A 23949-nucleotide genomic window follows, 5' to 3' on the forward strand; every position below is an offset into this window, starting at 1 on the left:
ATGGGAAAAAAAAAAAGTGATGTATAACCCTACAATACAAATATAGCCTTAAAATTCGATATTCAATGGGCAGGAAAAAATTATTATAGTAGCTTAAGATTTATTTTGCCAACATATTTCAATTAAACTAAACACAAGTTAGTCGTCGTAGAAAATATGATTTAAATGTTTAATTATTGTTAATTAAATTATATTCACTTCTTTACGTTACATGACCTACTGATCAGATCACGAGTTTGTCTTCTTCTTTTTTTCACGTGAGACGAAAAGAGAATATGTCACAATTCAAGTTCATAACACATTATTATATTATATTATATATTATTTTTTTAAAAAAGAAAAACCCGGGGAAGGGGGGGAGGGACTTTTCAATTGAACTACTCCCTTTATGTTTTGACCTAATAGGCTGCACAGATTTGCCTTTTGGGTTATACATCAATGAACTCATAAAATATGTGTATCATGTGAACTTATGATATGTTTTATAGTTATTTAATTTCCTCTCTCATCCCAATATTGACATCAACTTAAGAGATATATCATGTAACACTTTATCTTTTTCATCAAACGGTTGTCAACCTAAAAGGTTGTCAATCATTCTTTGAAACTCACCTTCAATCATGGGCGTCACATACATCATGTCCCTCCTTAAGGACTCATGAGTGTCCTCGCTGAAGTTTATCTCATCATCATACTAAAATAGTGTACATTCAATTCTAATATTATATTTGTCACAATTCAAATCTATGACACGTATTATCTGCATTTAAATAAAAAAAATCATAGATTTGCCCTTTGCGTACTATATAGAGTCTAAAAGAATTTGTATCATGTGAATTGTAATTCGCCTTATTGAGCTTTCACTCTTCTCTCTCATTCCAATATATAATTCACCTAAAATATCATGTGCATCTTTTCTTCGAAGTCTTACCAACTTAAAAACCTGAGAGTCTTTTTCTGTGACCTAGTTTTATCTGTCCACCCTCCATCATGAACATCACAAAATGTTTCATGGCTTTTTAATGAAAATTATCACTAAATTATTTATTAGAGATTACATAATAAGAAGAAAACAACTTGCAACTCCATTTTAGATTACTTATTATTTTAATTTAGGGCTTGTTCAGCATGGAGGAATTTTTTCTTAAGAGAACGTTTTTTAAAAATTTGTCATGTTAATTGGTCAAAAGTTTTAAAAAATATTTTCTTTAATTAGGAAAATGAGTTCATTAAGATAAGATAAATAACTTTCCTATTGGAAGTAAGGAAACTAAGCTCCACATGTGACATTCCGCATTGATTATGACCTCCTTACTTTTCAACACATCTTATTTTCACCCTAAAGGCCTAATCCCGATAAGCAGTGGCGGAGCCATAAATGTTATTAAGGGTGTCCAAGAAAAATGATGTGCGGCTGTAAAATAAATAAATAAAAAAAGATATTGTGCTATTTGCAGTTTGAATTTGGAACTCCATACAAATAGGCATCGATTACCATTGTGCCTAAGACATAGCTTTTGTCAAAGGTGTCCAACTTTATATATATATATATATATATATATATATATATATACATAATTTCCGACGAAGAGTGTCCAATTGGACACCCTAGGGTGGCTCTAACTACGCCACTGTCGATAACCACCATCCCCATCCCACCACCACCACCACCCTACCTTCAATAATATTTAAATATCAAACAGAAGAAATAAGTCAGAAATCCACTTATTTTCACGAAAATATAAATCTAGTACCAAACACACTTCATTTTTATACCAAATGCGACATAGATATTACCTTTTACATATACCAAGTGCATTTTTTCTAAAATAATAATAATTATTTATCCTTTAAGAATCCTCAAAATCTATAAGTGGGATGTTTTCATATCAAACTTGACCTTTCACAAATCTAATTGGCAGCAACTATTAGTATTATTTTCCAAACAAAAAGAGAATCTTTTTTTTACATAACACGCCTAAGATGAGTTGACAACTGCCAATTTAATTTTACTTAGTGGAGAAATCACTTTTAATATGCCTTAATAATCACTTCCATGTCCATCTTTTACTAATTTTTCAACCTTATAATAAATAAAAAGTAAATCTTATTAATTTCTTTTTTAGATCGTCTTCCTCAAAACCATCATAACAAAATCAATTATTACATAATAATATTACTATTCTTTTTGAACTTTTTTTTAGTAAAGTGTAATATATCCATTATCTTATGTAGTTGGTATTTGGAAATATTATCCTAATTTCTTGGACTAAAAAAAGCATCAATTCCTTTAAATTAAAAATGGAAACCACATAATCCTATTGAGTAGACAGCCAAAAACATAAACTCTTTTAGCCAGTAAAATCAAAGATAAGAGCTATGTGGACAATTATTTAACTATTTACACGTATTTAAAACATTTGCTTCCATTTTTTTATTGAAAAAATAGTACGTTTTGTGATCTTGAAGAGATTTCAATAGTTGGTACTTATCATTATGTATTGATCAATCATTATTCATTTATTTAGTTTGGTTTGGGTATCTGGTATTGATATTAGAGTCTGATTAAATATAAATATAGATCTATGTGTTGTAGCCTGTAGGATTTATTTGTGAAGGCGACGCTCTTACTAATAAGTTTTTTTTTTAATTCTCAGAACTCGAACTCTAAATTTCTAATTAAAGATATAGAAATTTCAACCATCTCACGACATCCTATTTTGGTGAATACTCATTATGTTGCTCCCTCTCCTCTTAACCAGATAATTGTCCACTATCAAAAAGAGATACAATTAATTGTTGAGGAATTAAAAAAATGAGAAGTGGATATTGGAGTATGATGGTTCAATAATCTAAAGTTCAGTATAAATTCTGATATTAATAATCTGATTTTTCTAAATTAACGATAAATATTATACACTTTAGGAAAGGTTTTAATTTGTTCTTGAATTGTGCTAAATAGTTTAGATTTATCCAACTTTTATAATTAGGGTCGATTTTAATATTATTCGTATAGTTCAACAACAAATTTGATTATTTTTTCCTTGATAAAACAAGACCACTTGTTGGATACGTGGCATCATAAGATGCTTAACACTTTGATTAGAGATGGACCCTTTAATGGTTGTTAAAGAGAAGATTTTAGCGTATTTTTTTAATACGATAAGGTGATTTTTTTTATTTTTTAAAATTTTGAAGAGCAAAATTATTTGTGTTGATGAGAAATTTCAGATATTCGATAAGAGAGTGGGACCTTAATCTCATGTTAGACAAGTCAACATGGAATCATGGAAAATTTTAGGACAAAAGCATAGAATAATGTTGTCATATGGCAAGTCTAGGGCCATCTAATAATGATAATTAATCCCATAAAGTTCCTCTTTCCACTAATTGCGGTTCAATTTGGGTTCGCGCTGCATTTAGATGACTATAATAAAATAATTAACTCAAGATTATCTTCAACCTTTTTTAAATTAGGGCATAAGTTAGGAAATGTAATGTCACAAAACCTAAATTTATAACTTAATGACGTGGTTAATATTATATTAACCAAAAATCATTTCAACCTTATTGGGCGGTATATTTTATAACCTTTATATTTTTCTATGTTGTGTCGTTTATTATTTAGCAGCAGAGTCATGATTTAAAGTTTATGAGTTCGAGATTTTAGTTTTTTAAAGTTATTGAGATTTTAGTTTTTTAAAGTTATTGAGTTCTTAATAATAAGTTATTGTGTTCTTATAATAAGATTTCGACCAAAGTTACTCATGAATTTGGCTGAACTCGTAAACTATACCTCGGCTCTAGCGCTCCACCTTTTTCCATAAAGCAATTATTTAACATTAAAACTAGGTTACACAAGTTGAAGGGTGTTAGCCAGATATAAAATATTCCAAATTGCTCATATAATTTATTTGTTTATTTTCAAAATAGTTTTGTTAATATTTACTTCATAATTACAACCACCACAAAATTCTTGAAAACTTCCTAATTGACTTTCCCATGTGTACTCTAATCTAAAGTACTATAATAATTAACCTTGAAATGATTTAATTTGGCACGATTGCACATTTTTCATCTATAATTTTTTTTCTTAATTAATATTAATATTTCATAATCACAAATTTACAACCCAGTAGCACGAACAAAAAGCTAATTATAAACTTCAAGCAACCGACACTTTAATTAAAAATAAAATAAAATGGGGGCCATTTGCAAGTAGTTTTGATTCCAAATCACTATTAATTATAGGGCAAATTACATAAATCACATACTTTTAAGTATTTAAGTTATAGATACTTAAAAATGGCCCATTAGTATAAAGAAATTTACACTAATTAAAATAGTTTAATTAGATGTAATAAGTAATTTGTCATATTTTCAAGTTATCAATTAATAAAATAGTTTCACACTACGCATCAATTCACAGCAAAAAATATGATCTTAAATCTTTAGTTTCTATTTTTTTTTTTAACAATATGCAGTGTATAATCATTTTATAATTTCCCCTTACCCTATCTCAAATTTTGAAAATAATAATAATTATTTTATAATTACTACTATATAATTTGTGTATCTATAATGATTATTCAGTTATTTCTTGTATCAATTTATTCGAAAGTGTTGATTGAACATAAAATTTAAAAATGAAAAAAAGTCTTCTGAAAATTCTGGTATAAGCCTTCTAAGAAAGTCATACATACTCGTGTGGTTATAAATCATTATCTCATTAAGAATAAAATAAAAAATTTAAATTAAATTGTTAGTAAATATATAAAAAAAATGTATCATTCTTCTTGATTGGGTAACTCAAAAAAAAAAAGTGTCACATATTATAATAGTAATATATTATTATAGAAATAATTGTTATTGAGAAGTATTATAATTAGAATAATTTATTTAAAAACTATTTAATTGAATAACAATATGAGAAATTAACTCCAATCGTATATCATCCATAAATTTTATCAAAAAAAAATATAAAATGTTACTCATGAAAATTCATCATAATATGCCAAAATGTAACATCATTGAAATGCTAAATTGTGTACCAAAAAAAATAAAATTAAATGCTCAAATTCAAATATACAACCGACACTCTATAAATAAAAATAAAAAATAAAATGGCCCATCTGCCAAGTGGTTCAGAAGCAAGGCATTATGTTAACTTATAACAGAATTTTAAAAAATAATGAGACTCTAAAAATAAATCCTTTAACTGTTGATTCCAGATCACCATAATCTAATGATTAATTGGTTATAATTTTGTACTACATGTTGTTGTCATAATGAAAACAACCCCCCAAACCCCACCCCACCCCACCCCCACCAAAAAAAGAAAAAAATGTATATAATGTTTGGGAAAATCACGAAAGAGAAAATGAGTGATAAACATGAATCGGAATGGGTTGGGTTGAAATCGATTGAGCAATGACTCGCCAGTTTGATCCAATTTTTTGAAGGATTTCTTAACGCTAATTAAAAAGGATATTTTTTGCATTTAATAGATAAAGTTTTAAGTAATGTCATCTTCTTCAAATTGCTTCCATTCAATTTGAATGAAACAATATACACAAATATGAATTTTCTAATATCAATAACGTATTCAGTGTAATTTTATAAGTGGAGTTTGAGGAGGACATCGGTTATGGAGACCTTCCAATCTAGTATAGGTTTAAGAAATATTTTTGAATTACCCTCGACCGAAGTAACGTATATCAAAAGAATAAATTATAATAGGAAAATCATTTCACACCGTTCTAAAGACAGATATAGTAAAAGCACAGAAAAAACAAAAAGTAATAAAAAAACACATGACAAAAAATTATAAGAGAATAATGCTATTACTATTGATATGAAAGGAGAAATATGTACGGTACATCAAACTACCAACAAGCTTATGCCTTAAACGAGATAATTTTTAATTATCTACTAGTTTTTTATTTTAATTCGCGGTCTTTATATTCTTCTTCTATTAGAAACAATTTAAAATGACATGATACAAAAAAGTGATCGTCTCTTAAATAAGCTAATTTTTTTTAAAAAAAATCCTTAGAAATTGAATTTAATTATATCTAGCAAGGCGTGAGTTCTTTAAAAATACGAAATATAACTTATGAGATATTATAATGCAAAAATATAAATTTGTATCCTATAAAAGAAATTGTGTTGAGGAGTAAAAGTGCTAATACCTAATATTACACTAAAGTAAAAATCACCTTGAAAATGAATTATATTAGACTAATTAAAAATAAGTTCATCTTGTGTCCAATTTATAAAATTTCAAAGAGAGAAGTATTGAAAAGACTCCTGAATTTGACACAAATTATTAGTTTCGTCCGTGAATTATTGACATCCTTAAGAACAGTCTTCTACTTGAATAACTAAATTTAGATATACCTCTGATCTGTCACTTGACATAGCAGGTAGTCTCAAACTCTTATAGGAGCATGAAATTCTTAATAAAAATTTGAGAAAATATTGAAAACTCCTCTAAACTTAGCGAGAATTAAGGGATGTGTATCACTCATATTGCATGACCGAAGATGTATTTAAGTTCAGTTAATCAAGTAAAGAAGTGCTTTTAAAGTTATCAACAAAACGGAAAATGAAACTAATAATTCGCACCAAATTGAGTTTTATATATATATATTTGACACTACCCCTACTATAAGCCATTAAAGGGGTGGAAAATTAGGTTCACGTACCACGTGCATGTCATTATATTGATGCCTTTTTATTTCTTCATGACCATATATTATGGTCCCTATTAGTTCCCATATGAATTATTCATCAATTTTTTAGGTCACAAGCACATGGCCAATTTGTTGTACTTTGTACTATATATCCCCATTTCTTTTATTGGAAAACTTTTGATGATGTATTCTACATTTAGATCAACATTATTTTTTGGATCTTGTATAATTATTGTCTATGAATATATAATCTTAATAATCAAGGGAACAAATCCAGAGTGTCTTAGCTATTAAGGGATTATTAATCTCTTCATGTGAAGTTTCAGATATTATCAAGATCCTTGAATTATAACAGTTGATTAATTAATTATTGATTTATGTAGGGTTCATTTGAATCACAGACATGCATTAATGTGCAAATTTTTGGTTTTGTATTTTATGAAGCTAGAATATTATCCTCTATTATTATTCAATAACTTCCAATTTGAATCATAACTACGATTCACATCAAGTCTTATCGAACATAATTTAATTTCAGGGATTGTTTGATTGCTGATTGGAGAAAAGATATATCTATGTATTAAAGTTAATATACTTTTCTATACCATATTGTTTGATTATAAAATGAGGGGGAAAATCGCTATACAGAATCTAATGTTAGTTACACCATGTTTGGTGTTGATCAAACCTACAAGTATCAGATAATGTTTAGGTAAATTATTCTCGTTGTCCTCTTTGAATTGCCCTATTAACTAAGGGTTGGTATCTATGAAATAGTGAGCCATCGAAGTTAGGTACCAATAGTAACAATAGCAAAGGAAGTTGGATACTTTAAATTGTAATTTTTTAACTATTAAACGGAAATCGTATTATCAAAAAGTCATACTTTAAATTATGATTTTATAACAATGAGTTTGGTGGATGTACATGGATATGGTAGTTGGAAGCCATACGTCCAAAATGATGTTTTTTCCTTGCTATAATTTACCCGACACTTTATATTTTGAAATTTGAAATATATAATTTTAATTAACATTAATTTAAATTTTATTTTTTATATTATATAGATATGAAAAAAAATTATAATATATTGTACTATCTGTCTTGAATATCTAAATTTTAATTTTAAAAAATTAAATTGATCGAATTCTATTTAACTTTAAAATATTAATAAAATTGAACCTCAAAAAAATAAAATATACATATAAATTGAGTCGTTGAAAATAATTCAGATATACTACTCTTTCTTTGGACTAACCTCTAGTCAAATACTATATTACCCTTGATTTTCGTGAAATAGTTATAAAAAATAATTTCTAAATTTTGTCTTTATTTATTTATTATATGTAATTAGAGGTTGAAAACAACCTTCCACGTATACAATTTGCCCTTTTTTAATCTTAAAAAGAAGTAAAGACGGTACATGAATCAATTAACGCATCTAGACAAAAATATGAAACTAAATTCATTCTTAAAGCACTTCCCAATAATAATATTTATTTTAATAAATCTTGCTTGGTATCATGACTTGTCCCCAAATAATTCACTATGTTGTCTCCTAAGCAAGGAATTACGAGATGGCATATATATGTGTGTGAGAGGTTTTAATTAAATTGGTGGTATTGATTTATTGTTCCACGTAAATAATTCGACTTATATAAATATATTTATTTGATGTTGTTGGGTTTATTTTTAAGTATTGATCATTGTTAAAGGATGAAGAATTTGAGTTGAATCTAGATATCGAATCGATTAAAAGTTGTTTGCATCAATTTTGATTTAATCCGGATGAATTGTGTTATTTATGAATAGATAAGTCTATGCAAATTTATCTAATTAAAGTCTCACGTTCGTAATCTCATAATTCCATTAAAAATAGTGTTTTAAATTAAAAAAATTAACGTTAAAAATAATTGGGATTTAATAGGTGGAAGACATTTTTAACCAAAATAAAATATTAAGATATAATTGTGATCCAATAAATGAAAATAAATAAATTAATACGTTCAAATATTTTTAATCCCTTTCCATTAATTTAATTTGCCATACTAATATGCACTTGCTTACATGTAAATTAGGTCACATAAACAAAAGTAAAGTTGTATACGGATGCTATGACGTAACGACAGAATATATATTTCTTGAAATATTAACTTGCCAATATTGAACTATTAATTTATTTCTTTTTCCAAATTGATGTCTAATTAATAACTTGTAAAATGAATAGATAAATTTTCGAGATTCTCGAGGTGTTAGGTTTTGATTGAGATAGAATAAAAGATATATCTTCTTTTAATTAGAAAAATCTAATTTGAGTTCTAAGAATGAATAACCTTATTCCGTTTTAAAATAAGTGATATTTTAACTTTTTGCATTAGATAATTTCAAAATAAATAATGTTTTAGATTCAAGTAGAAATTGGTCGAGTTAATAACTTTGATGGTCACTCAACTATCAACTTTTTTCACAAAAGTCACTCAACTATGACTTTTTTCACAAAAGTCACTCAACTATGACTTTTTTCACAAAAGTCACTCAACTATGACTTTTTTGCACAAAAAGTCACTCAACCTATTTAATTATTTTTTTCACTAAAATTTATTGACATGGAATTTTTATTTTTAATCAAAATTTTAAGAACCAAATATATATTCATTAAATCATTTAATGACCCGCTAAAAATATAATATTGAACTTTTTATTTTACCATTAATTCTCTAAATTTTTATTTTTTTTAAAAAAAGTTAATCAATCAATACAACTGGAACAATCTTACCTAACAGGCAACACATTACATTATTTTAAATTTGTTCAACTTAATTTAATGTCACAAACTCATGTATCAGTAGTAAATTAATAACTTATAGAATTATGCTGGATATATATATATATATATATATATATATATATATATATATATATATATATATATATGGTTAAATGTTGTTATATTTTAATGATAAAATAAAAAAGTTTAATATTATATTTTTAGCGGGTCGGATTAAATAGAGCGGGTCGTTAAATGATTTAAATGGATATATATTTGGTTCTTAAAATTTTGGTTAAAATAAAAATTTCATGTCAGCAAATTTTAGTGAAAAAACAATTAAATAGATTGAGTGACTTTCTGTGCAAAGAAGTCATAGTTGAATGACTTTTAAGTTGAAAATGAAAGTTGAGTGACTTTTTGTGAAAAGAGTTGATAGTTGAGTAACCATCAAAGTTATTAACTTGAAATTGGTCTTATTGTTTTTAAATTATCCTTATTTACATAATTGAGAACTATTAATTGACTTTTTTTTTATTAAGGTTACGTAAATAAAAACAATTCTTATTTTCTAGGAATAAACAATTTCTTAAAGAGTGTGTTTAAACTAAATAAATATACCTATTTTGAAACGGAGGAAGTAATAATTTCTAAGGTATGACTTGAATTTAAATAGGAACGTATTAAGAGTTTCACGCTTGTTTCTTTCAATGATTTCGTCTAGAGAAAAAAAATAAAGATTGAAGAATTCAAATTTGAAATTATCTCCTTATTACAATCTTATGTCACGTTTAATATTATGAAATATGAATTTTATAAGTTCAAACAATAGGATAAATGACTGAGTTTTTGTATGAAATTAAATCTTAAAATTTCAAAGTTTGGTAGGTGCCCAAGTAGTTCATATATATTGTCCATCTTTCCCTTAGAAAATTCACCTAAATTAAAGGTGTGTTTGGTACAAAATTAAATATATTAAATATTTTTTAAAACAAAAATGACATTTCATAAAAGAGAACAATAAGTTTCATAAAAGAACATTTCACGTTGATTATTTCTAGCACTCCATCAACCCACCCACCAATCGTCCTCCCTCACTCGCCTCCCATCCATCCTCATCCTCCGACTCATCCCCACCCCTCATCTCCTTTCACTCTCATAATATTTATCCAAATTATATAAAAAATATTTTTATTTATTTATCAAGAATCATAAAGAAATAGTTGTTAATGCACACAATTTTTTTTCCTATTTAACACATCTTATAAGTTCCTATTTTTCTTTTCATTTTCTATGGTTTTTATATTATTTTTTCTAATATAGTGCAAAAAGTAAATGGTAATGTTAAACTATAAAAAGGTGGGGGAAAAAAAGAGAGATGATAATAAGAAATACTACAAAAGAAGAAAAAATAAATTAAAGAACCTTACACACACACACATCAACCTAATTTAATAATTAGAAAAACAATTGGAGTTGTTAGATCGAAGTTTGGAACTCATTGGAAAGCTCTTCGATGTGGTCAAATACTTCCTCTAAATATTTTATTAACAAAAATATATCATTGGAGGGTTCAAAGTTATTTTTCTTTTCCTTAAATTTTATATATAAAAAATGTTATAACAGACCTAGTGTTCAATGAAGTGGGTTGAGAGCTTTGAAATTTCTAGTTCAAATTTCAGCAAAAACAAAAATACTAGGCACTCTATTCTCATAGGTCATAACTTTGACAGAAAGAATTATTTGATACTTGTTGCTGATGAAAAATAATACGAAATCTCATGAAATTAATGAAAATGTATAAAAATTGGCCAAACATCACAATTATCGAGGAAAAAAATTAGTATTACCACTCTTTTATTGCTCCAAAATTTCTTATTTATTTAAGTCTGGTTTTGATTTAATCACTTGTTTTTTAGTATAAAAAACTTGGTAAAACTTCAAAGTCATGACTCATGAGCCACGAGACATTTTTATCTATAATAAATACTCCATGTTCTTTAATTTTTCAATTGTCATAATTTTTATTTTTAGAGTCCAACGATAAGAATTTTGATTAATATTTTACAATATATTTTTTCATCATATTAATATGTAAAAAATTGTAATTTATAGTACTTTTCGTATAGGTTTGAATATCTAAATTTTTTGTTTAAATATTGAATTAATGTAATCATATTTCACTTTGAAAATTAGTCAAATTAATTTTTGAAAAACGCAACATGACATTTGAAATGGACAGATGGAGTACATCTCAAAATTTTATAAGGAGTCGTTTGATTATCAAGATAAGCAATTTATCTAAACTTATCAAATTTAAATCAAACACATAGACTGAAAATCTCGTTTGTTATAATTCCTTCTTATTTTCAAACCAAACCATCTTTTAAGTGTCCATCATCTAAACATTTTAAATTTAAATGAAGGTCAATGTCGAATTATTATTTGGAGTGAATGATTAATGCCTCTTTAGCTTTTTCTTTAAAGAAATAATTGATTTAATTTTCCCTCAAAATTCAATCTATGATTATTCCATAGATATTTTTTTGTATCTCCACCCACCTTTTATAACAGGATCAATAGTGATTCTCCACTTCTTTTTTTCATGTGCTAGAAATTTGTCTTTTCAGTTAAGAGTTATATGTCTCACCTTTTCAATCGAACGGTGAAGACAAATTCAAGATTTAATTTTAATGAATTCAATTCATTAAGATTTTTAATACTAAATTTATTTCTGTTTATATAATATGTCCACGCCTATTAATTTTAATTATTATTTTTATTTATATATATTTATACATAATTTAACATCGAAAGTTATTATTTCAGATAGAAAAACTACATCCGCCACTGACCAATCGTACATATCAAACATTCACTGAAGATTTTTCTTGTCGAAAAAAATATTGTCCATTGATTTTTATATGTCAATTCAACAAAATAATGAAATTATTGGTAGCTTTTTTGGGGGGTATAGATGAAAGTGACTCAAAGTTTAATTGCCCGGTCTTTAAGTTAACAATTATTTTGGATGACCTAAGAAATTAAATAAAAAAATATTAAGAGCGTGGAATTGTTTTCCAACACAACTTGAATTTGTGGTTGTTGACTTGAATGGAAAATAAGTTTGTTTTGTGGTCATTTGATAATTTCTATTCAAAAAATGTTGAAGTTTCTAAAGAAAAAAGAAAAAAGAAAAATTCTACAACCTTTCATTTCAATTCATGTGATATAGTTTAAATATTGAAAAATCAAATGTTATAAATATTATGAATTGTCAATTATAATAACTAATAGTATTTGCATCGTAATTTTTGGAGATGTAATTGATTCTAAGAATTTATTCAAAAATGCGATATAAAGACATGACTTGAGATTAAATTAATCTGAAGTTGAAGTTCTATTTCGACATGCATTTTGAATTTCTTTATATTTCTTTCACACAAAACATGATCTCCAAAGTGAAAACTATATGAAAAAAAAAAAAAATCAATTCCTATACATTTTTTACCAAATTGAGCAAGACATATTTTTTTACCAAAAATGAGCGAGACATATTTTATAAATAAGATATCAGAATATCTTAAGGTGACACATTAATAAATTACACATATTTATATTTTTTTATTATTAATATTTATGATTTGTTTACACATTTAAATGTTAACTTAAAATCATAATTTCATATCACATATTCCGACGACGAAAGCTTAGTTGTGCCACTTGATATTTTTGTTTGGAAGGGAGTAGAAGTGGTCATACAATTATATCGTGTCAAAATAAAGATGAGAAGATAGGAAGAGGGTCCTTTGAGAGGATTTAACAACTGTCTAATTTCACTACCCACCCACCCTGCTTGGTTGGAGGGGTTTTCAAGGCATTTGTATGTCACATCAACCCAACTACCAATGCATTTTTTTCAAAAAAAATATTTTTCATAAAAAAAATATCCACAAAAACATATCTTTTTATTTAAGAATTTATTTATTCTAAAAATAGTTTTTGAAATTTGTAAAATCTTCTCATGTTTTTAAAACTTAAGACCAGACAAATTACATCATATAATTGGGACGAAAAGAGTTTTATCTAATTGAACATAAATTTAAAATTTTAAAATAATTTATATAAATGATAAATACTTATTTGATTATAAATTATCTCATTAAAAATTAACGATTTAAAATTGATTATTTTATGTGATTAAAAAATATTTTTTAATAATAAATTGAACATTAAGACGATAAATTTAATTATATTTACTTTTAAATTATTTATAGTAAAGTAACTATTAGTTGATACTACTTGATATCACATCCACCCACCATGAGCATTATCAGCATATTTCGTACGTAATTGATTTATAATCGTAGCGTAGAATCTCGAATATTTCCAAGTTTGTTACTTTTAAAACTTATCTTATTAAAATATTAATTAAAGAGTTAAGAATTAAAAATATATTTAAATTATTTTATTTTCTTAATTTTAATATATCTGAACAATTGAAACTGTGAGTTTTTTTCTACTTGAACTATTAACTAAAAATTAGCAAAAGACACATAGACGTTGACTAGACCAAATACTTATTTACAAATGCTTCTAATTGTGTTTGTCCATAAAATCTTTATCCACTTTACCTATATTACGATTCTATTTATTGCCATATAAATCTTCTCTAGAACTTTAAATTCTTCCATTTCAAGTTTGAGATTTCGATGTCGGCTGGCAGAGATGAGACCACGACTAAGAAGATGATCGATGTCATAGTTTGAATAAATTAATAGAATTCTTAAACAAAAGAGAAAATGTAAAAACATTTTTATAAATTAATTGAGGTATATTTCGCTAACTACTATATGAGACACTCAAAAACTTAAAGAATAATTTAAATGTATTTTTAACCTTTTTTTAACTCTTAATTAAAATAAGCCAAGAGGAATTATTTTCATACTATTTCTTCAAAATAATTAAAAATATTTTTTCCTCATTTTGTCTGTTCCCTCGATGAATCTGCCTGCATTTTATTTTTTTAGATCCACGTACGTCGGCAAGAAAAATAAAAATAAAAATTTGACTCCATAAATAAAAATAAAATATCATCATGACCCTCCATTAGAACCCTCAAGATTGAATCTCCACCGTCCGTTTTGTTATGGTAACCCTAGTAGAGAACAAAGAAGGAAAGATGCTACTGCAATAAAGACTCGTAGCCGCTTGTACTTTTCCTTATTTATTATGCTTTTTCACTATATCCGCTTCGAAGTTCGATTAATTTAAAATCATCTCAAAAAAATTTACTTTAATAATTAAAATGGTCTTTATCAAAGATACTTTATACTCAATATTTAAATTTGAGACATTTTATTAATAATGAAATAGTATTTATCGCTTCACTAGAATCTTATATTTTAAAAGACGATTTATATTTTTTGTCAATTAGTATATGGAGTTGTCTTTGGGTCGAGGTCTTCTAAAAACAATTTCTCTACCTTTATGAGATACTAAAAGGGTGTAAGTACATTTTTATCTTCCCCAATATTTAAATCATTACCAACAATATGAAAGTTCAGATAATAAATCAATTGAGCTATAATAATTCTACAAATATTTTTATTTTCTATATTACTTTAATTTAGAATTACAAGATTCAAAGTCATATTTACTTTTTCCACTTCGTGACGGAACTATGATCTCTTAGCCATCTACAAATGAATATTATAAAAATCTATAAAATAAGAATAAAATTATAAGTGACTTACAAAATTAATTGTTTTTTCATAGTATGTTTAATTAAAATTAAATAAACAAATAAAAATGGTTGGATTACAAATTCTTTTTTTACTGCACATGGAGATTGGTGAAGTCTATATGAAACTACTAGACACTAGTACATTTCTTTTAATTTACCTTGAAATTCGAGCCAATAAAATATAAATATAAAAGAAAAAATGTTTTGATTCTCAAATCTTTTGTCGGGAACTGGCTTTTAACCAGTTTTATACAATATTTATTTTATATATTTTTATTTTTTATTTTTATTTTACTTTACTTTACTTTTAGTATTACTGCTTAGTTCTGTCCATTAGCATGCATGTCACCTGTGTTTTTTCACTTTTTCTATTCAATATATTAAAAGAAAAAAAAAATACAGATATGCCTTCAAAAGTGTATCTTAATCTTAATTTACATGAGATAATAATTCAAATCCACTCGATTGAGAAAACGTTGAAAGAAAAAATCAATCTTAGCTCATTTATAGGATGTTACCTGTTATATCGACTTAAATATTTTACGAGCAATGAATAGTCCTCTTTTTTATTTTCATGACTTATGTTGCACCTTCCTTAAAAAAAATTAATAAAAAAATATATTTCTAATATAGCATATTAGTAGTAAGAAATTTATAAAAAGTTTTTTTTAAAAAATAAAATAATATTACTTAATAAATATTAATTGTAAAAGCAAAAAGAAGATGAAGACTTCATAAAACCTTTAACTCGATGTACTTGTTTGTTCCATGTACTTTTGTGTAGTGTACGTGTCATAAGAATCTTTTAAAATTCAATTAATATTATAGCGTTTGATTGAGTACAAAATTTTAAATATAAGAATTTTTTTGTTATGTTATTTAAGTTTATTTTATTAAAGTTATTTTGATACTAAATTTTAGTTAATTTTTTTCATACTAAATGCTAAGTAGGACTAAAAAAATACAATATATAACTTTTTTTGGGTACAAATTTATTTTAAAAAATGACACTTAGGATAGAGAGAGCTATGTAATACCTAAATGCATTTATTTATTCATTTTTTAGAAAAAAAAAATAGGAGAAAGGGACAAAATTGTCTCAACAATTTGCTTATAATGTGAATAAAGAAACAGACAACAACTAGCCACAAGCCGAATACTCGTGAACTTAATAAAAGCCAACTCTTTACTATTTCATCCGTCTCATTTTATTTGAGGTAATTTTACTCAGCATAAAATTTAAGAAAGAAAATAAGACTTTTAAAATTTATAGTTCAAAATAAATGATAAAATTTGTCTTGTAAATCATTTCATTAAGGATAAAATAGATATTTTATAGTTAAACTATTACTTAATAAAGAAATGTGTAATTCGTTTTTAGACCAACTAAAAAGGAAAATAAATCACATAAATTGAGACAGAGCGAGTAACATTTTTTATTGTTTTAGATTTCTGCTCGCAGTTCAATTTTTGTATTGATATTCGAATAAAAAAATAGTTTGAAGGTAACATTCTCAATAAAAACAATTTCATTTTCAAAAGTTTGAACTTAAAACTTCTAAATAAAAGTGGAGATATCTTAATCATTTTATCATAATTTATGTTAATTACTAATAAGCTTTTCTATCACTATTTGCTTTTACACCTTATTTGGATGGTTGTATATGTTATATTGTACTGTATTATTAGTTTAAATATATATATTTTTTAATTGTTACTTCAATTTTATTGTATCGTATCATTTAAATCATTATTAGGTGACGTCAAAAGTTCTTATTTTATGTAGCGATCAATTTGGTGTAATCGCATCGTTACCTCAATATATTATTGTCATTTTATATTTATTTTTCCCTACCTTTTTTATAATAGTTCTACCTCCTACCCTACTTTTATCTTAAATTTATCATTCAAATTTCTGATATATGACATTATGTACGACAAAGAACAATACTACAATTTATTCAAACATAACATTTATTAATACAATATCTAACACTATGTAATTACGATACATTAATGGGTATCCTCCTAGTCCTATGTATTCTCTCCACTAGATTGTTCGGTCTACCCATAGAATTTAAATTTGATTTAATTAATTCTACAAAAAAAAAAAAAGGATGACTATAAATTTTAGTAGTATTTGCTAAAATTTCTATTTAAATTATTATATACATAAATCTAGACTACTTTATTCCAAAAACAATAAATTCAATTCAGATGAACTAATTAATTATATATTTATTTATTCATTACATCGTCACTGCTACTGGTCCCCATTTTTCTTGGTCCTCCCAATATGTTTTTTTCTTTAATAAAATAAAAAAAGTCTCTTTTTTTCTGTCAGTAATCAGAAATCTGAATATCTCTATCTCTTCTGTACCTTTGAATAGTTAAAATAAATTAAATTAAAATATTATTATCACTCATTTTGACCGGAACACACTTATTTTTTCCCTCTATAAATTCCTTCCCATACCCCTTCTCTCTCTTCATCCCTTCAACTTTCTCTCTCTAGAAAAAACTCTCTCAATATTTTTTAAAAAAGAAGCAAAAATGGCTGAGTTAATTCAACCAATTAAACGTTTTAGAGAAGAAGAAGAGCAAATACAAGTAACTGAAGAATATAAACGTCACAAATCATCATATAATGATATCCTCTCAATCCTCGAAGAGGAAGAGGAGTACGGTATAGAGTCTGACCCGGAGATTAAAATATCCGGGTCAGACATCTTTACCACGCTTCAGCAGGAGCTAGACCTCCTGCCGAGCGATAACAACAATGGATTTGGGTCCGACCCGGTAGAAGAAATTTCTTCTACGGGGTCGGGTAATTCCCAAATCCGTAGTTGTAGTGATTCTACAGAAGATGATAGAAATAGTGTTATTAGACACCTTCTAGAAGCTTCTGATGATGAACTTGGAATACCAAGTGGAGATGGAATCAACGGTTCAGATTTTCCGATTGTTGAAGAAAATGAAATCAACGGTGGAGATTTTCCGTTTGCTATATCAGATGGTTTATGGGAACTTGAAGATGAAGCTGCTAATTATTATTCTTTATTACAATCTGAACTTTTTATGTAGTTTTTTTTTTTTTGGTGGGTAGGATTAGATTGGAAGAAAAGGGAAATGTTTGGGGTGTAAAGTGAAAAAGAAAAAAGATGAGGGTGAAAAAAAGAAAAAGTTGGAAGGAGGATTTTTAGGTACTCTAATTTTACCCCACTCATCTTTTGTATATTCCCAAAAGTACCCCTTGGATTAGAATATTAGTAGCATAATGTAGAAGGTAAAAAAGTGATTCGTTTATATGGAAGTATCTTTCCATTTCTACCCCTAACATTTTTCTTTTAGTCCTTTAATTCTAAGTGGTATGATTATAATTTTATGGTATTTAATTTGGAAAAGGTTAGAAGTGCACCTATATTAATAAAATGGGAAAAAAGTCTGAAATATATTCGAATTTTAATCGTAATTACTGTTATGATATCAAATTTTGAAAATGACCTTTTACCTCTTTGCATTATTTAATAATGTATTTTAAAGGTATATATGTGTTTTCGTAGACATCATAAATATTTTATCATTATAAATAGTAATGTGTCCATGCGGGCAGATATATATTTTTAAAATACATTATTAAATAATATAGGGGTAAAAGATCCTTCATAAAATTTGGTGTATCGTAACAACAATTTCGGTCAAAGTTGGAGCTTTTTTCAGATCATTTTCCATAATAAAAATAGAAAAAAGTAATAAACATTTGTTTGATTTTTGGATTAAAAATGTTTTTGTAGATTGACTATTAAAATACCGCACTACCATATATATTGAAATTTTATTAAGTGCGGTCTGGAGAGGATATGGTATACGTATACGTTATCACTATCTTGTGGAGAGAATATGGTGTATGCATATGTTATCACTATCTTGTGCAGAGGATATAGCGTATGTATATGTTATCACTATTTTGTAGAGGTAAAGGAACTCTTTGCGAAAGACCTCTACTCAAGTGCATCAAACTATAGTAAAAGAGAAAGAAAATAATGAAGAAAACATGATATATATGACAATAGTTGATAAAGACAAGCCAAGATAATACTTTACTCTTATTTAACCTCTTTACCCTAATATCATAATACGTGATCTCTATTCCTTATCTAGGTCATATCCTTAGAAATATGAAGTCGTGTCATATCATATCTAATCACTTTCCTCAAATTTTTATTTTTTTTACCTAACTTTATCTTTCCTCATACTTCCTACAATGAGTTTCTCGCATTTTCTTGTGGGGTGTCAGTATACCTTGTCTTCATTTGCTAAAATCATCTCAATCTCATTTTTCTCCTCGTCTTTTTGAAACAACTAAAATGATGTTTTAGAAACGCTCTCGTTATAAGCATCAATAAAAACATCATATCCATAACCTTTAGAAATGGTAGGGTGTAGAAGTGACACAATTACTTTATGAAATGATAACTTATAAAACTCGAACTTATTATTGAGTTATTTATTTATTAGTTAGTTTCATTAAATAAAAATCATAAAATAGCAAGATAAAAAATAAATGAAGTAACAACTAGTAATACACTTCAAAGAATAAATGGCTCTCCAATAATTGAATACTAACATTAAAAGAAAAAGAGGCAAAAAGAAGGCTAGCCACCCCCATCCTCCCTTCTTAGTTATTTACCAACTTTTTATACTAATATTTTGATCTTCACACCTTTGCAAGGAAGGTTACAACCTTAGCCAACTAACTTTATATCATGTTTTATTTTTATTTTTCAATTCTTCTTCAATTAATCTCTATCTCTGGTTAAAGCCAATCTTTCGCACTAAACTGTTTGTCTTATTTTTCTTATTTTGATCGCCATAAATGCTACTTTTCATTTTGTCCTAATAACTTCATTCGTAATCATATATATATTAAATATTACATTTGTATCGTATTATATTTCAGATGTTTATTTATGTACTCTTTTCATATGTGTTTTTAATCCTTTCTCTTACAAACCCTTTTGCAGCGCATATGCACTAGATGTTACTTTTTTATTAATAAATTGTGGAAAATATTACTTTCTCTGTCTGTGATATGTTTTCCTTTTTAGGTCCTTCTAAAAAGAATATTACCTTATTATAATTATAAATAATTTAATTTCAAAATTGTCTTTGTATTCTGAATGAAATAATTTTTAGTAACACGAATATCTAAGAATTGTTTTAGATTACAAGTTGTAAAGTTTTTCTTTTTTTCTTATATACCATATCGAGTTAAAGGGAGCCGCCGCATAAAATGACTGAGAGAGTCCATTTTTGTCTCATTTTATGTCAAATCTTTTCCCTTTTAGTTCGTCTAAAAAAGAATGTCATTTACTATAACTAGAGAAAATTAACTTTAAAAATTTATCTTCACCCTTAATGAAATAACTTTTAGAACACAGATATATAAAAATTATTCAACCTATAATTTTTTAAATGGTTTTTTTTCTTCTAAATTAATGTGTCAGATTAAAGATGCCGCATAAAATTAGACGGTGGAGGTTTATAAAAAGAATCATAATGGGTAATACTTAATAGTAATAAATTACGAATTAAGTATAATCTCTTCTAAATCGGTAATGATGATTGATGATATTTTTGGATCAAGTAAATGCAACTTTAATACTTTACCATTTTCTTTAATTGTTTTGTCTTAAGGTGAATCTCTTGAAATATTAGGTAAAACGATGTAATGGGAATGAGATGAAAGGTAATGCCCATTAGATATTTAAAGAGTCATGTTTATTTTCTTTTTATTTATAAGGTGAGATATCTTAATATTACGAAGGGGTTTGATCATGTTTTATTGTGATTTAAAAAAAATTATTTTTCTTTTTTTGTATGTTTGATCGTGAATACAAATTAGAGTTGTTTTTGACTTTTTTTAAAAAAACTAATTTGTGTGAAAAAAGTAAAAACATTTTTTGGTTGTTTTTTTTTTGTGAAAATTGTGGGATTCAACTTCAAGTTAAATTCCGAATTTTTATAGCCAAACATATTTTTCAGAGTCCAAATCCATAAAAAAAAAAAACAACAACTTGGCCAAACGTCTCCTTAAGTAAAAAATCCATGTCCAACTCTTGGTATAATTTATAAATTTACACATTTTTAATCAAACAAAATATAATTTTAATCTAAACTTGATTCTTAATGGCTTAAATAAGGCACGCTATGAAGTTTTTACAATGAAAATCATGAGAAAATATTTTCAATTTTTTTGAGATGTTATATTTAGTTAAAAATTAGAAACTTTCTTAAGTAATAAAACCTTGATATATACTGGATGCATTAAGTTACAATCTAATGTTTAGACAATTTTAATCTCATTCAAATCCGTCCAAATAATATTTGATAGATTAATGAATTTTTCATTTATTAACTCAGTCTAATTCAATTCGTCAATTTGACACTACTATTTTGAGTTAATAGTGACAAGACGATGATGAACAAAAGAAATAAAAAGAACAAAGTGAAAGAAAAAGGAAAAAAATAAGATGAAGGAATCGAATAAGAAACAAGAAAAGGGATAAGAAATAATAAAAACATTTATTTATTTATATATATACGTGTTAGGTGCGTGTGTTGCACAACTCAACCCCAATTTATGGTGGGGGCCAATTTCATTTAATATCGTCGCTATGTATTCGAATGTCCTATCCCATTTTTGCTACATTTTTTTTGTATGTATTCAGATATTTGCTGATATATTCTAAAATTCAGTGATATGTTCTAAATCATAAATTATAAGAAACTTTTGTAATTTAGAAAGGAGTGGGGAAATAATATAATTAGTTTTTAACACTATAAAATTTATATAAATAATCCAAAATAAGGATGTGCTGACAGATTGAAATTGTTTTTTTCTTAATCAAATGTCTAGGATACGACTTTTAGATATGAAAAAATACTTGATATAAAGCGTTTTTCATAAATGAGATCTTACACAACATAAATTTAAAACAATCAAACTTTAAGTAGATATCGAACATCAGGCGGGAAAAAAATATAATAGGATCAAACCACACATAATTATGAGAAAGCAAGTACAATTGGGAACCTTACTTGGTCCCCCTTTACGTGTATGGTGGGTCTACTTGTACTCTTTGGATGATGCTGATGTTGCTATGTTATGTCTACCATTTTTTTTTCCCAAGAATTAATTTAAATAGTTGATCGTTTAATGATTAAACTAAAAATAATTGCCAAGCGTGGTATAATGGAGAGTTGTATGTTGTATTTGGGAAGGATGAATCGCTCCTGAAAAAGGTTTATTGATTCTTTCTCAAATTGGTTATATCGTAGGTGTGGGTAATTACTTTATGGACGAGGTCTTCGATTTAAGTCCAAAATGACTTAATTGCGTAAGGAGAAAAGAATAGAAGAAGCATATGACTACTTCATGCATGCTTCACTGGGCTCGGGGGAATATAACTCAGTTGGTAAAACTCCACTCTTACAATTGAATTGTTGCACTTACAAGTTGAATATCTAATTGTCCAGACGATACTATTAGTATTTTGTTTTTAAATCGATGACTCACTTTTTCTAAGTAATTGAAAAGAAACAGTAAATCTGATAAATATTTTATGGAAAAAAAATCAATATTTTTTTATTAATGATTTAATATTTCAATATTCATTAATTCAATTAACTTGATTAGTTTTGTTGAAACACCTCCCTAATCGTTTTGGTAACTCAAACTCGATGTCTTTAAGGTTGAAGTGAAAATATTTACCACACAAGCAAGTAAGCAACTCCTTCTTGTCTGATCAACTTAAACTTGCATAAGATAAATGCATGAAAAAGAGTAGTATGTCCTAACCGATAACTTCTTTACTTGATCATATCTCGAACTTGAATACTCTTATCAAAAAACAAAATATTACTATAAGTTATCTCACTACACCACTCAATGAATCTCAATCTCTAAATTTCATATATTAATTACTATTCTTCCTAAAAAATTATATTAAATATACAAATTAATTTATTTTTTATATATATATACACATACCTAATAATTTTTAATTTTTTTTTTTTGCGAAATTCTTGACTTTATCACTCTCACACAGAAGCAATGAAAAATATCAAATGGACCTGGTTTTTTCCCCCCAAAACATGGAAAGATAGAGACGTATACTTTGCTTATTAGGGAAATAACCTCTTATAGTAAGGAAAAATAGGGTAGGGTTTCAAAAATTGAACCCATATGATATGTTGGGTTCTATTTCAATTTTCAACTGTTCCCCAATAAAATTTATTTATTTATTTTTTTTTGGAAAAAAGAGTTTTTTTTAATTGTTTTTAGATAAAAACAACTCTGGATTTTTTAAATAAAAAAATAGAAAGATATTAAGTACGAAGGACTTTAAACAAAAATAGCAACTAAAAAATAAATATTAAATCACGAGTTTCAAAAGATAATTTTTCTTATTTTAAATTTTGAGTTTAACCAAACACAATTACATAAATTGTGAGGGAAATAGGATGTCAAAACGTTTCATAAAATTGATTGAACTTAATTGATTATTAGAATTTTTAAAAGTATAATCCTAACGTTTTCAATATGTATTTATAATTGTATCGAGAATTAGAGTAGTTTATCATATTTTAAATTTGGATAGTTCTATAAAGGTTTAGCATATCTATTAATTGATAACCAATAAATTGAACCAATAAACTTCACAATCGAACCAAACTAA

The 23949-nt window shown here is 26.3% G+C and overlaps 2 protein-coding genes across 2 annotated transcripts in view; one reads left to right on the top strand and one right to left on the bottom strand.

Annotated features, from left to right (window-relative positions):
- LOC125830748 (probable serine/threonine-protein kinase PBL3) overlaps nt 1-23949 on the bottom strand; it is a 253789-nt gene that overhangs the window by 229082 nt on the left and 758 nt on the right. The window lies entirely within an intron of this gene.
- LOC125830755 (uncharacterized) lies at nt 17717-18517 on the top strand. Its single transcript, XM_049509926.1, has one exon. It carries the CDS (start codon nt 17762-17764, stop codon nt 18290-18292), a length of 531 nt encoding a protein of 176 aa, XP_049365883.1. The 5' UTR covers nt 17717-17761; the 3' UTR covers nt 18293-18517.

Source organism: Solanum verrucosum, unplaced genomic scaffold (genome assembly GCF_900185275.1).
Source record: "Solanum verrucosum unplaced genomic scaffold, falcon-dt-bn FXZP01000154.1, whole genome shotgun sequence".
Classification (NCBI taxonomy): domain Eukaryota; kingdom Viridiplantae; phylum Streptophyta; class Magnoliopsida; order Solanales; family Solanaceae; genus Solanum; species Solanum verrucosum.

Coding starts and splice junctions, on each gene's coding strand:
- LOC125830755 (XM_049509926.1), top strand. CDS start 17,762: ATGGCTGAGTTAATTCAACCAATTAAACGTTTTAGAGAAGAAGAAGAG.